The following is a 12,749-nucleotide window of genomic DNA, read 5'->3' as shown; positions in this document are numbered from 1 at the left end:
TTTAACAAATCATATAGCGACAAGTACAGCTAGCATGAAGATCTGTGATGTTATTGGACTACATTAGATGGCATCACACACTTTCTTTTTTCTTTCTTTCAAACCGAGAACAACTCAGGTCTATCGTCAACTATGGGAAATTTACTACCTAGTGAGTTGTGCCGGAAGTGTGTATGTACCTAACAGTCTGAGTGAGTATCTAGTGTTGCGTCTGATTTTTCAGTGCTACTAAACCAGATATGCACCTCGTCCATATTTTTCTGCGGAACTTCTAACGAATTAGTACAAGTTGGAATGTGTGTGTATGTACAGTGCACCTTTCGTGAAGTTTGTTTCTGTGTAATGCTTGTTATGTGTAGTGCTGTGGTCTGCAATCAATTTTTTTAAACTACAAGTTTTTTCCTCAACTCATAGTGAGTGAAGTGTAATGAATGAATAATTATACCGTTGTAGGCCTGTTGCTCTCTGTGGGGAGACTTTTTTAAAGAGGAGATCGGCTCACCTTCGCACCTCAAAGTTGGGAACCACAGAAAACCAACTTCAGCTGACCACCATGGTGACGGTGGGGTTTGAACCCAGAACCTCACGATGCGTCACTATGACCACTCACCACAGCGGCAAATGACATCACAAATTAGTAGCACGATTTTCGAAGCTATAGATGCCATTACTACTCAATAGTGATTTTTTTTAGGTATGGATGGCATTAAACCCGAATGCTAATTTTCTCTCTGAGTCAGTAAAAGTTATGATCATCCTTGCGGTAGCCATTAATCCATTTAAAACATTGCCGTTTTGTGAGGTATCAGCCATCAAAAACGAAAAGAGGAAAAAGAGATTTACATATGATGCTTCTTTCAAACTAAAAGTAATCAAATTTGGGGAAGAAAACGATAACTGTGCTGCAGCTCAGACATAGTGTTAATGAGAAATAAGTGAAAGAACGGTGGAAAATGAAAATTAGAACGACGCAGAAGTTAAAAAAGGCTCTTTGAGATAAAGTATCAAGTTCTCGGAACTTGAGAAGGAATCGAATGAATGGGTGCTACACCTCACACTGGAAGGTATAATTGTGACAAAAGGACAGCTATTCATCTGAAAGCATTGAAACTGGCAAAGAATGTTGAATTCAAAGACAGAAAACCAAAAAAGTTCTATGTGTCTTCAGGTTGGTGCGCACGATTCATGAACCGTTTCAATGTGTGCTTACGTCATCAAACAAAGGTCGTATAAAAGCTCCTAGAAGAATTAAAAAGCAAAACTCCTATCTTTCCAGGAGTTCATAATTGAACTGGTGAAGAGGGCATGGATTTGAATTGTCACAAATCAGTAATATAGACAAAACCCTGGTGACAATTTTCCACACAATAGAACTATTGATTAACTTGGGAAAAAAACATCTTCTTTAGGAAACTGGGCACGAAAAAATATGATTAACAGTCATGCTATCGTGCATGGCTGATGGAAAGGAACTACTGCCAGTTGCGAATTTCAAAAGGAAAAAAACTCCTTCAAACATGACGTCTATAACAAGAATGATTGTGAAAGCCCAATAAAAGGGCTGGATAGATGAAAAGGGTGTGCTACAATCGATCCATGAAGTATGGAATAAAAGACCAGGAGTGTTCGAGAAACCTCATTATTCAGGGGTGGAAAATGAAAATGTAATTTTTGTAGCAAGAAAAACTACTTTTGTAGCAGCAAAAATGTTGTTTTTGTAGCAGCAAAAATGTTGTTTTTGTAGCAGCAAAGATGTTGTTTTTGTAGCAACATTTATCAGTTTTATAGCACTTTAAAATTTGGCAGGGAATAAAATGCACTGCTTTTACATACATATATGCAGTAGCGTACACAGAATTACTTTTTACTTAAAAAAACAGTGTTATGTCAGCTCAGAAGGGGGTGCACACCAAGGCACAAAATTCCTCTAGAAGAAATATATATATTTTTTTAATTTCAGGGCTCCCACTCAAAAAATTAGAAAGAGAAGGACGCCCCCCCCCCCAGACAACATAATCAAAAAAAAAGCATAATAAAAAAAATTCCAAAAAAAAAAAAATTTAATTTAAAAATTAATTTTTTCTCCATAGCACTATTTAAGTATATTATAAGAGACTAGAGCCAAAGCAAAATGTAGAAAAAATGGTAACAAAAACAATTTTTTGCCAAAATAGCAATGACAGATTTTTTGTCTCCTCTCACAATATACACAGTGATTATAATTAAAGTTTGTTTTTGAAAAGGCTGCAAAAAAAGAACCACTGGTCAGAATTACCTGATATTTCACCTGAATATACATGAAGCAATGGTGACTTCTTTTGCCGGGTCACTCTTAGAATATTTATTAGAAATTCTAAGAAATTTAATAGAATGATTAAAAACTATAGACAAATTATTTTTAACTTAAACTATAGAAGTAATAACTGTAGAATAATGGTTAAACTATTAAAAATTTAATAGAATGATTCTATTTTCACAAAAAATTCAAACCAAGTACATCTATTTTCACTCCCTATTTTTCATTTATTTTGTGACCATTTTCTCATTTCATTACTTTTCCATGATTGTAAACACCCTGAATTTACCAACAGCTTTTGCATCACAACTCCTGATGGTGAAGACAAATTCATCATCGCTGTTTTTACAGTATGATAATACGTTCTTTCACAAACTTTTCCATTCTGTTAAAGGATACACTTATGTTTTGTCAAATACAGCTAGTAAGGGAAAATTGATGCAATTTAAAAAAATAATTAACATAAGAAATACATAAATCAAAGAAGTCAACTTTTTTTTGTAAAAAAATAGCTGGAAACATAAATTTAAGTTGTTTTTTTCTGTTGTTCTGCTGATGAATGGCAATTTGTATAGTTTGCCCCTATTTTATACGTTGTCAGAAGCCTGGGCGCCGAATCCTGGGGAAGGGGCCTCCAGCTAATTCCATTTGTGTGGCCCCAAGAAATCAAATTTCAGGGAGGACAAATGCTGTTATTGAAAAGGCAGCTTCTATTGTGATGCAACTTCAACGTTTCTCAAGGGAAAATTTTGTTTTTTGGTGTAAGATGGCATTTTTGTAGAAAAATATAACAAACTGCCATAAATTGTATCAAAATCTAGCAGACATCGGAAATTGTAACAACTTGTAGCAGATTTTCCACCCCTGCATTATTAGTGCGGGATATGTTCGAACCAAACAAAACTGGTGTTAAAGCTAAACAAAGAAATTGAGCATGTCATTGACTTTGATACATGGTGGACTAACATCAATTTTACAGCCTTTAGATGTGCCGTTGTGGTGGTCGAGTGGTCATAGTGGCATACTCACATCGAGAGGTTCCAGGTTCGAACCCCACTGGCACCACAGTGGTAGTCAAATTATTAGCACAAGCAGCAATGATAAAAAAAAAATTTATGAAACAGCTTTGGTTGCTAAATTACCAGCAATCAAAACATTTGTGACAGCTAGACCTTAAGTTGTCAGTTGTTCTGATTGAATACCACTGAACAAGACAAGAAAAATTGCAGTAAAATTTACAATGATGATAAAGTCTTTACGTTTGTGATCACATCAATAGATTCTCAAGAAATTTTCATGATTCTCTGAACGATTGAAGCATAGCCATATAAGTTTGATTTTTTCATCCCATCCAGAAAAATAATGGATCAATATAACCTATCTAGCCAAATTCATTTCAATATGAAATTGCGAAAAAAATACCTGAATAAAATTTCTCCAATCATCGGGCATTATTTTGTGAGAAAGAGAGATAATTTGATAAGCAATGTCCATATTTTGACAATTGAAGTATGTTTCACCTAAAACAAATAAACAATGTGCTATTTCTTGGCAATGACTTTTCGGCCTGAAAGTAAATGAAAATGAGGTAAGTTTTAACAACAGAAACGTTTTTTTTAATTTAAAAGAAAAATAAGATGAATTTGTGAAATAAAGGAACACACAGTAGGACCCAGATTCAGTTAATGTCCATGTCTGTATACAAGTTATAATTTTGACCCGCTATTTAAGAAATAAAAATGTCCACAGGGGTTAACAGGAATAAATATTTTGAAAAATTTATATTTTTGTAAAAAATAATTTTTCAAAGATATAAAAATGGTATTAATGTGAGTAGAAAAATCGACAGCTTTTCCATAAAAATATGACCCAAAACTTTTTCCATTCTTTAATATTTTATCATTGGTGAATGAAATTTACAGATGTCGATTATATGTAATGACTAGGGCTTGGATTCTTTAGCCATAAAAATCTGAGACATAGTAATAACATTTTTTTCTCTGAACTAAGTGTAATTTGTATCTGCAAACTGTCCATAAGTTGTCTATATACACATTGTCTTTTGAGAACCCTGTGATCACAACAACATGATGGTTATACTCTTTAGGTAAAACTATCTTATCTAACATTTTAAGAAGTTAAAACTTTCTTTAGTGGTGGGGAACAAAAAACTTGAAAACAGTCACTTACATTTCCCAGATATTAACTGGATTTTTCGTGTAGAAGTCTGAGATGAGGCATGTGATATCAACTTTACAGTTTATTAACCCTTCCAGAGTATAAGATGCTGCACAATACATATTATGCATCATCATGAAAGCCTAAAAAATAAATTTAAAAATCAATGAGTTTCTATATGAATGAAGTTTGTATAGTTTCATAAGAAAAAAAAGTTTCATTTCATCAAGTTAAGCTAAAGTTTTCTTTGTTAAATTTTAAAGTTTCATTTCATCAAAGCTAATTAAATTTAATAATACAAGTTTTAATAAAAGATTAGTAAAATTCCCAACATTAAGACATGAAAGAAAACACCAAAAAGTTAATTACACAGGTAAAAACTAAAACATCTTGTTTCAACTGAAAAAAGTCCATAAGAGGATGAGATCACAAGTTGCACACAAATTTATCCTATAAAATAACAGTAAAACTTTCATGCAATGGTAGAGATGTCTGTACTATATCTTTTTTAGATCATTGGACAGGTTATTACTTTTAAATGAGAATATATATACAAGAAAATACATGTATAGAATATATACAAGATTGCATTTTGACTATTTTCTTCAAATACTCTAGAGCAGTGGTTCTCAACCTCTGTAGAAGGTAGGCTGCTCCTTTTATTGAAGAAAGGAAGAAGTCCGAATGACCCAAAAGCTTACCGTCCTATCTCTTTACCCTCTAATTTTGGGAAGGTACTGGAAAAGATTTTGGCACAACGAGTTATGTTTTACACGGAGAGGCAAGGATTCTGGCATGCCAACCAGTATGGATTCTGGCAAGGTCGTCCAGCAGAAATGGCACTTGCAGAAATTATGGAAGAGGTCAAGACGCAAAGAGATCAAGGTAATGACGTAGCCATCATATCCCTGGACATAGAAGGAGCGTTCGATATAACCTCAGATACTCGTCTATACGCCGTCCTCTAGCAACAATGCCCATACCACAAGAGCTCAAGGTTATCTCATCGGACCTTTTGAACCATAGCCGTGCGGTGTTGATCACAGGTAAAGCTGAGAAAGAACTTCAGAAGGGTGCTCCTCAGGGCTCATGTTCCGGCCCTTTGTTATGGAATATTGAATTTGTTCTTGATGAGCTGTTGAAAATTAAATGGCCCTCAAATGTCAAAGTTCAGGCTTAAGCGAACGACCTTTTGGTGATTGCATCTACCCCTACTGTCAAGAGATCAGGTGATCTAGCAGAGAAAGCCCTCAGAACAGTGTCAAATCAACTGCACATGTATAAGCTCACTCTCTCTATGGCTAGGACAAAATTCTTGTGGATTTCAAAAGAAGAGGCCTCTCCCACTATCTGGTTCCAAGGAAAAACCATCAAGAAAACAGACTCGCTATGTTATTTAGGTGTCTTTATCAATAAGCAACTTAGCTGGGAAGATCACATCAAAGAACAGAAAAGAAAGGCGTTCGGTGTTCTTCAGATGTGCCTGATGGCCAGACCACAGTGGGGATTGACACGGGCTCTAAGGAGATCACTCTACTTGACTGTGGTTGAGCCTATGATAGCTTATGGAGCTTCAATGTGGCATTCTACCAAGGGCCAGATATTCAGACGGCTCAATTCAATACAAAGACCCTTTCTCTTATATATCTCTCTGGTGCATACAGAACTACACCTATAAATGCTCTTCAGGTGATTCTGAGGCTTCCGCCATTATCCCTGAAGATAGAATTCCTGGCCAGACTCACGTGTCTTCTAAAGTTTCACAAGTCATGTCCATTGCTTGAGGGAACATTAGTCCCGGACACCTTCGAGCAGAAGACTAGGCTGGTCCTCGCATCCCACAGAATCTCTGCAGGTCAATCAAGAAGTTCTAGATTCTTCGGAGGACGATATACCTAAGGAGAAATCCGTCGTATATTACACTGATGGCTTTAAACTGGAATCAGGTACAGGAGCTGCCTGTATAAAAACCGTGGGAATGGAGATCGTGGATAAATGGGCTGCTAAACTAAAAGAAAAAAATTCAGTATATCAAGCTGAGATGCTCGCTATATTTACAATAGCTCTGGATGCAGCTACAAAAAAGGTGCAGACTGTAATAAAATTGGATAGCAGTTAGAGTATCCGGGCCATTCTAAATCCGCTCTCTGAAAACGAAATGGCCAGAAGGATCAGGAGTATACTTGTATCTCACCCTTCACACAATACGCATCTCCTGGGTAAAAGCCCCGGCCAGTGGGGAAATGAGCTAGCAGATGCGGCGGCTAAAGAAGCGACCAATACCAGATACTTTTGCGACGAACTCTTATATCCACTTCTTACGACAAGTCTCTCCTCTGGCGGGGCACGATAGCAAAGTGGCAACTGGATTGAGATATGCTGGAGGCATCAGGAAGATCAACTCATGAAGTTATAAAGAAAGTATATACTAGGAGCAGGGGCTGCTCATCTTATTTGTCACCGGTCATGGGCCTTTCCTGGCAAACTATCATCGCTTTAAAGCGATTGCCAGTGACAAATGTTCATGTCTTGAGCCTTGCACACCCCGCACTACGCCACATGTTGTCCAGAAACGACGCCCTTTCACTTTCGTTCACCGGCTGTCCATCTGCACAGACCATGGATGCTTGGCATACTATGTCGATAGGAATCAAAAGAAAAGATAAGAAAAATGGTGAAATTCCTTGAGGAACATCCTGAGAAGATAAAAGATCCGTCTCCTCCAGCTCCGGTACCAGCGCCTCCATTGAGGAGATCGCCGCGTCTTCACCCTGACAGTGTGCTGGTCGCACTGTTTGAAGGAGCAGGATGAATCCTAAATCTAATCAAGAGTTCCGGAAATATTTTAAAGACCTTCAACTGTGATCAAAAGCGAATTGGACTGAGTGTATTGAACTGCTCGAGTGCAATGGGGTGCTCTGCACTTCTGTCATACAATCCTTGATCAATCAAATTTCTGATTGCGCCTTTTGCGATATGATTTTATACAACTTTCGATGATTATTTATTATCTGTGCCCATTGCACTTTGACTTTAATTTGATTAATTTGATTCTTTGTTTTACATAATTTTTAATTTCCTTGCACTACATGTAATCTTTGATGTATCAATAAATATTGGTTTTGCCAGAGATGCCCTGGACCTCAACGTTGCTTCTTGCGACAGAGCCTGGGTGTCTCACGGTTTCTCCAGTTTCTCCACTGGTTCTCAACCTGTGCTCAACAGAGCCATTAGGGTTTCTTGTGACTTCCCAGGGGTTCTGCAGCCACTCTGGGGAAAATAAAACAAATCAGTAAATTTAGAAAACAGATGAAAAAATAACCTAAAACAAGTGTTCTCAAACTTTTTTCCCTGTGGCCTAATCACCCTTTCCCTAATCAAAGTTTATCCATGGCTCCCCAGAGCAGTTTAACAAAGAGTCCCTTTGAAGAACCTTTGTCAGATCTGCTGCTTCACAGCATCCCTGACAAAGGTTAGCAAATAATCTCTGTGTGTCACTGAGAATGATGGGAAAAGTCTTTAATGATGGGGACATCACCAAAGACACCATTCAAAACATCCTGCATGAAGATTTGGGCAAAACTAAAGTCTGAGCTAAATTTGTTTCACACACAATGAACAAAAATCAATGAGAAGTGCATATTGCAGACACATCATTTCAGTGCTGAAAATGATCCAAACTTTTTGAAATCGAATGTTACAGGTGACAAAACATGATGTTTTCAGTATGATCCTAAAACAATACAACAAAATATGGAATGGAAGTTAAAAAATTCACCACAAACCAAAAAAATATCTTCAACACATGCTCTGGCAGCGCAATTCTATTCCACAAAGTAAGCTGAAAAAGACACTCGAGTCATTACTAAATCGCTGTAACAAGTGTATTGAAACCGGAGGAACATATTTTAAATGAAAAACTAAAACAAATAACAATTTCTTGTTTCTCTATTTTATTTTAAAGATCAGGTCTTACAAAGTCTTTGCCATGCTGTGTAATTTGTTAAGTAAGCCAAGGGAAAATTCCAATTTTTACAAGAGATATACCTGCCATAAAAGTCATAACTTGGGCTTTCTGAACAAATTATTACATAATTTTCGAACTCCATTTCTGATCTTTCTGAATGAGAGGAATAGTAACATGAGGAAAAGAGCTGTTGGATTACTTTTCACCAGATTGGTGGTCTGATTATTTTTTTTAATTGAACTTGTGTGAATTGACATACAATAGCATAATTCAATAACAGGGAATGGAAAGGGGGTTTGAACCCTACCCAACTCCTTCCCAGGCATGTCAGTGGTTTCATCCATTCATATGATAATAAGTTAATGATTACCTGAGCTTTTATTCTGCATACAAAAGCCATCAACAAGGGAACAACAATATTTCTTTCTTCTAAATGAGTTTTATAAGTTCCCAAAAGTGATTTGCAAGGTATTTCTTTCTCTACAAGGTCAGTACACACAAGTACCTTCAAAATAAATAAAAAAAAATCACTCAAGCATGTATTTTAATTTTCAAGATAATCTACACAATAACCATCAATAATAAAAATGTGAATGATTTTTTTTCAACCTCATAGTGCAGTAGTGTCTTTCAGTTCCATATCTTACAATTTGACAGTGGAATTTTACTCCATTGCATATAATTATGCATGGAATTGGTGGCTATCATAAGTTATCACTGAACAACAATGAAATTGTGGTTGCCATGAATTTCATGTAGTATATAATTAGTCAACTTGCCATAATTGGATTTTCATCGAAAACATAGGCTTCAGCAAGTTTAGCATAGTAACGAGCAGCATTCAGATACTGGCCAACAGTATGGAAAATTGATGCAATCATCTTGTAAGTTTTAATCTTGGTAGCCAAACAACAGCACTTCCGTAAATCCAAATTAGGAACTTGTAATATTTTTCTGAAATGACAGTAAAGATTGAAAAATATCGGTCATGAGTACAAGACTTCTAGTTAGAGTAGCATTCAAAATACTAATGCAATGTTTCCAAAAGTGTGCATCGCGGTGTCACCAACCTTCGTTAGAAGAATCACAGTGAGCTGGTGGTATTAATGGACAACTGTTTGATGTTTTGAAGCAGTTCTTTGTTCGATTATTACATGAAGCCGCAGATAAATGCTCACAAGCAAAGGGAGCTGCAAATGCACAAATTTTAGAACCGCTGCACTAACAATTTCAAAAGATGCAAAAAAAAAAAGAAAAAAAAGGGCATATTGCAAGACCAAATACACACATTTTACTATCTAGACATTTTGATTGATTTCAATTAAGTCAAAGTCTTGAGCCAATGTAAAGGTTATTGACCATCAGGTATATTGAAAGAAAGAATGGAGTTTAAGAAATTATACACAAGAAATCTGTATAGAAAAAGAATTTTAAAAAGAGCACCATTTCTCAACAACAACAAAATAGATGTAAACATGATAGGGCCATTATTTGTCACCACCATCCTCATAAAATCTATAAACACAATACAAAAGATTATATAAAAGTATATTTTATTAATTCAAATAAAGTTAAAGGGGGAAAAAATAAAGTGAAAACAATACAACTGATTCCACAATATATCCAGGTTTCATAACGTACCAAAATGTGAAGGAACTGCGGACAGATTTGTTCTGCAGCATGCCATCAATAATGTGTTAATACTTTGTTTACTGTAGTTTCCAAAAAGTGATTTTGAAAATTTTTCATCTCTTTATAATATTTTCTCACTTCAACATTCAATATGAAAAAGTCCAGGCAGAGACATATTTCTGCTAGTTATTTATCCACCCAGGTTCTGCCCTAGAAACTGGGTTGGACAGAATAAGCCCAATGGCAGTGTTCTAGTCTTCAATGTCAGTTACTTATTTCCTTTAATTCTTTTCTATCATATTTTAATCATTTTGATGAAAAGACACAATACCACTTACTAGCCAAGTAACAAAAACCTTAGAGAGAAAGAGTAAAGTAGCCCACACTTTAACTTAACTCACACTCGCAGAATGATCTGAAACTCACTTTCCTTGAAGAGACCAAATTTGCTGAGAGTTTATTGGAAAATGTTATCACACACAGATTGATTTTAGTAGCAGTAAGTAAATCCACAGGGAAGTAGCTAGTAAACTTGCCCAGTTTGCTTGAGCCTTAAAACTATGTCCAGGATCTACACAAAATTGTTGTATAAAAATATTTTGATTTCACTAATCAGACTAAAAAAATTGTTTTGGATTCAGTAATTTTCATTTTGTAAATCTCATCCATCTCTGTTAATAAAACACACCATTTACTCAATTTGAAAGTAGGTTTTATTCAATAAACTCAATTTCTAAATAGTTATTTTACATACTTTGAGATAAATGGCAATCTGCTCCTGAATTCATCTTGTTCTTGTTTGCAAAAAGTGCAAAGACATCCTTCCTTCTTCAACATTTTGACTATTTCCACACTCATCCTATTTCTTTGCTCCTTGGTTAAAGACATCATCCTACTTCTATAAAGATATGATATACGAAATCGAAATTCTTGGAATGGATCTCTATCTATATTGAGTTCAATCTCATCAGTCGCCACAGTCTTTGTGGAATGCAGGTCCTTGTGATGAATCACTTTCACAATGAAAGGATGATTTTTGGTCGATAACATAGGATTATTTTCTAGATCAAAATCAGGTCGAACAGTTAGGACATTCATGGACATCAGGTATTTGATACTTTTATGTAGCTAACCAAGCAAAAAAAAGAAAAGAAAAAGGTCTGTTACAGGGTAAGATCATAACATTTCATAACAAATGAACATTTTTTGATCTAACACAGAAAAAAATATAAGATATAAAATTTCATGTATGAAGTGTTAATTATTGTTTGAGCACTACTGAGTTTCATGCTTTGCATTAAGTTTGTAAGTAATAAAAAGTAAGCCGTGCAAGGTTCTCATGATTAAAATAAAGCCTGTGCACCTTTTGTGGAGCAGCCTCAAGATTTTCACTTTCACCTGACAGCATAACTTGTCATTGGACAAGCAATAATCAATCCAAACATCTACAAAATATCTGGAATTTGGAAACTCCAGTTGTGGCAAGCTTGTAAAAGCTCAAATGGCCTTGAGGCCATATTCCATATTATTCAAGATGACCTTATACGTGAGATGTTTTTTTTTCTTCCTGTTTTTACAAACTTTTTTGAGCTATTTGTACTAAAGGGATGTTCAAATCCCTCAAAGAGTTCTAGTTTTATCAACAAATTGTGACTGCTAATGAAATAGAAATGAATAATTTGTTTCTCATAAACATGTTTTCCTGACCTGACAATCTCTTTGATACATTACCTTATTTTCGCTTAAATCCTCATTTGCAATCACAAAAATATATTTGCAGAAAGAGTGGCCCAATATAGCAGCTCTTTTCAAGACAATTCTATGAGGAGCTTCAATATTGCTCAGTATTTCATCAATGGCATCTAAAGACAATCATAAAAATAACTATGAATAAATAAGCAATACAAAATGATAATTCTCTGACATACATGTAATTTAATGTGCTAATACGGAAATTAGTGAATGTACACATGCATTTAAAACCTATATTCAACTTACCAGTAAATTTATATGAACGAGGCAACTTCGGTAATGATCTTTCCTCAGAAACAGTAAGTACCCTGAACTATTAAATGAATGAAATTCAATGTTTAAAAAAATTACTCATTTGATCATCACAATAGCGCTACAAATTAAAGATCCTTTTCAAAAAAGTTTTATCAATTTAAAAAAACCATAACTAAAGTAAGTAAAAATTAAGCACATTCTTTGAAATCCAAAAATATTTTTCAAAAGTAAATAACTTTTCTAAATAAATACAGGGTATTCACTCTTATTGCTTTTCAACAGTCGATTCTTCAACCGTTTAATCTCAGCAAAAAGTCAGAAAAGTCAAGAAAGTCTGTTAAAGTAAAAAAAAAAATTATTTAAGAAATAATAAGATTTTAAATTTTTTTACGATTCCTGTGTCGTATTCAGTAAAATCATCAAAATCCATCATTTTGAGATAAAAACTAGCAATCATAGATAATTAAAATTAAATTACATTTTTTAATGATAAATGTGCACACAGTGATATCTCGACTTATGAATCTTTCAGCTAACTGAGATTTTTCCCAGTTTTTCTGCCGCAGTTAACAAACATGGATTTCTCAAATAAACATTTCAGTCAATATGGATGCATGCAATGACATGAAACAGCCATGTCTTGAGCTAAATTTTCATGCCAATCAAAAG

General features: G+C 35.0%; 1 protein-coding gene across 3 annotated transcripts in view; it reads right to left on the bottom strand.

Annotated features, from left to right (window-relative positions):
* LOC149086469 (adenylate cyclase type 10-like) overlaps positions 1-12,749 on the bottom strand; it is a 128,653-nt gene that overhangs the window by 26,043 nt on the left and 89,861 nt on the right. For all 3 annotated transcript variants that reach the window (XM_089255700.1, XM_089255704.1, XM_089255708.1), the window contains 7 exons: positions 12,072-12,138; positions 11,805-11,935; positions 10,828-11,201; positions 9,221-9,395; positions 8,812-8,946; positions 4,487-4,617; positions 3,719-3,863 (listed from right to left, as the gene is read on the bottom strand). In XM_089255700.1, the coding sequence (XP_089111826.1) occupies positions 3,719-3,863; positions 4,487-4,617; positions 8,812-8,946; positions 9,221-9,395; positions 10,828-11,201; positions 11,805-11,935; positions 12,072-12,138 (1,158 nt within the window). The remainder of the gene's footprint in view (positions 1-3,718; positions 3,864-4,486; positions 4,618-8,811; positions 8,947-9,220; positions 9,396-10,827; positions 11,202-11,804; positions 11,936-12,071; positions 12,139-12,749) is intronic.

The sequence above is a fragment of the Pholcus phalangioides genome, unplaced genomic scaffold, assembly GCF_987345545.1.
Source record: "Pholcus phalangioides strain wild (caught in Gottingen) unplaced genomic scaffold, Ppha-v1.0 ptg000004l_1, whole genome shotgun sequence".
NCBI classification, from domain to species: domain Eukaryota; kingdom Metazoa; phylum Arthropoda; class Arachnida; order Araneae; family Pholcidae; genus Pholcus; species Pholcus phalangioides.
This window is presented reverse-complemented; position numbering and strand designations above follow the sequence as displayed.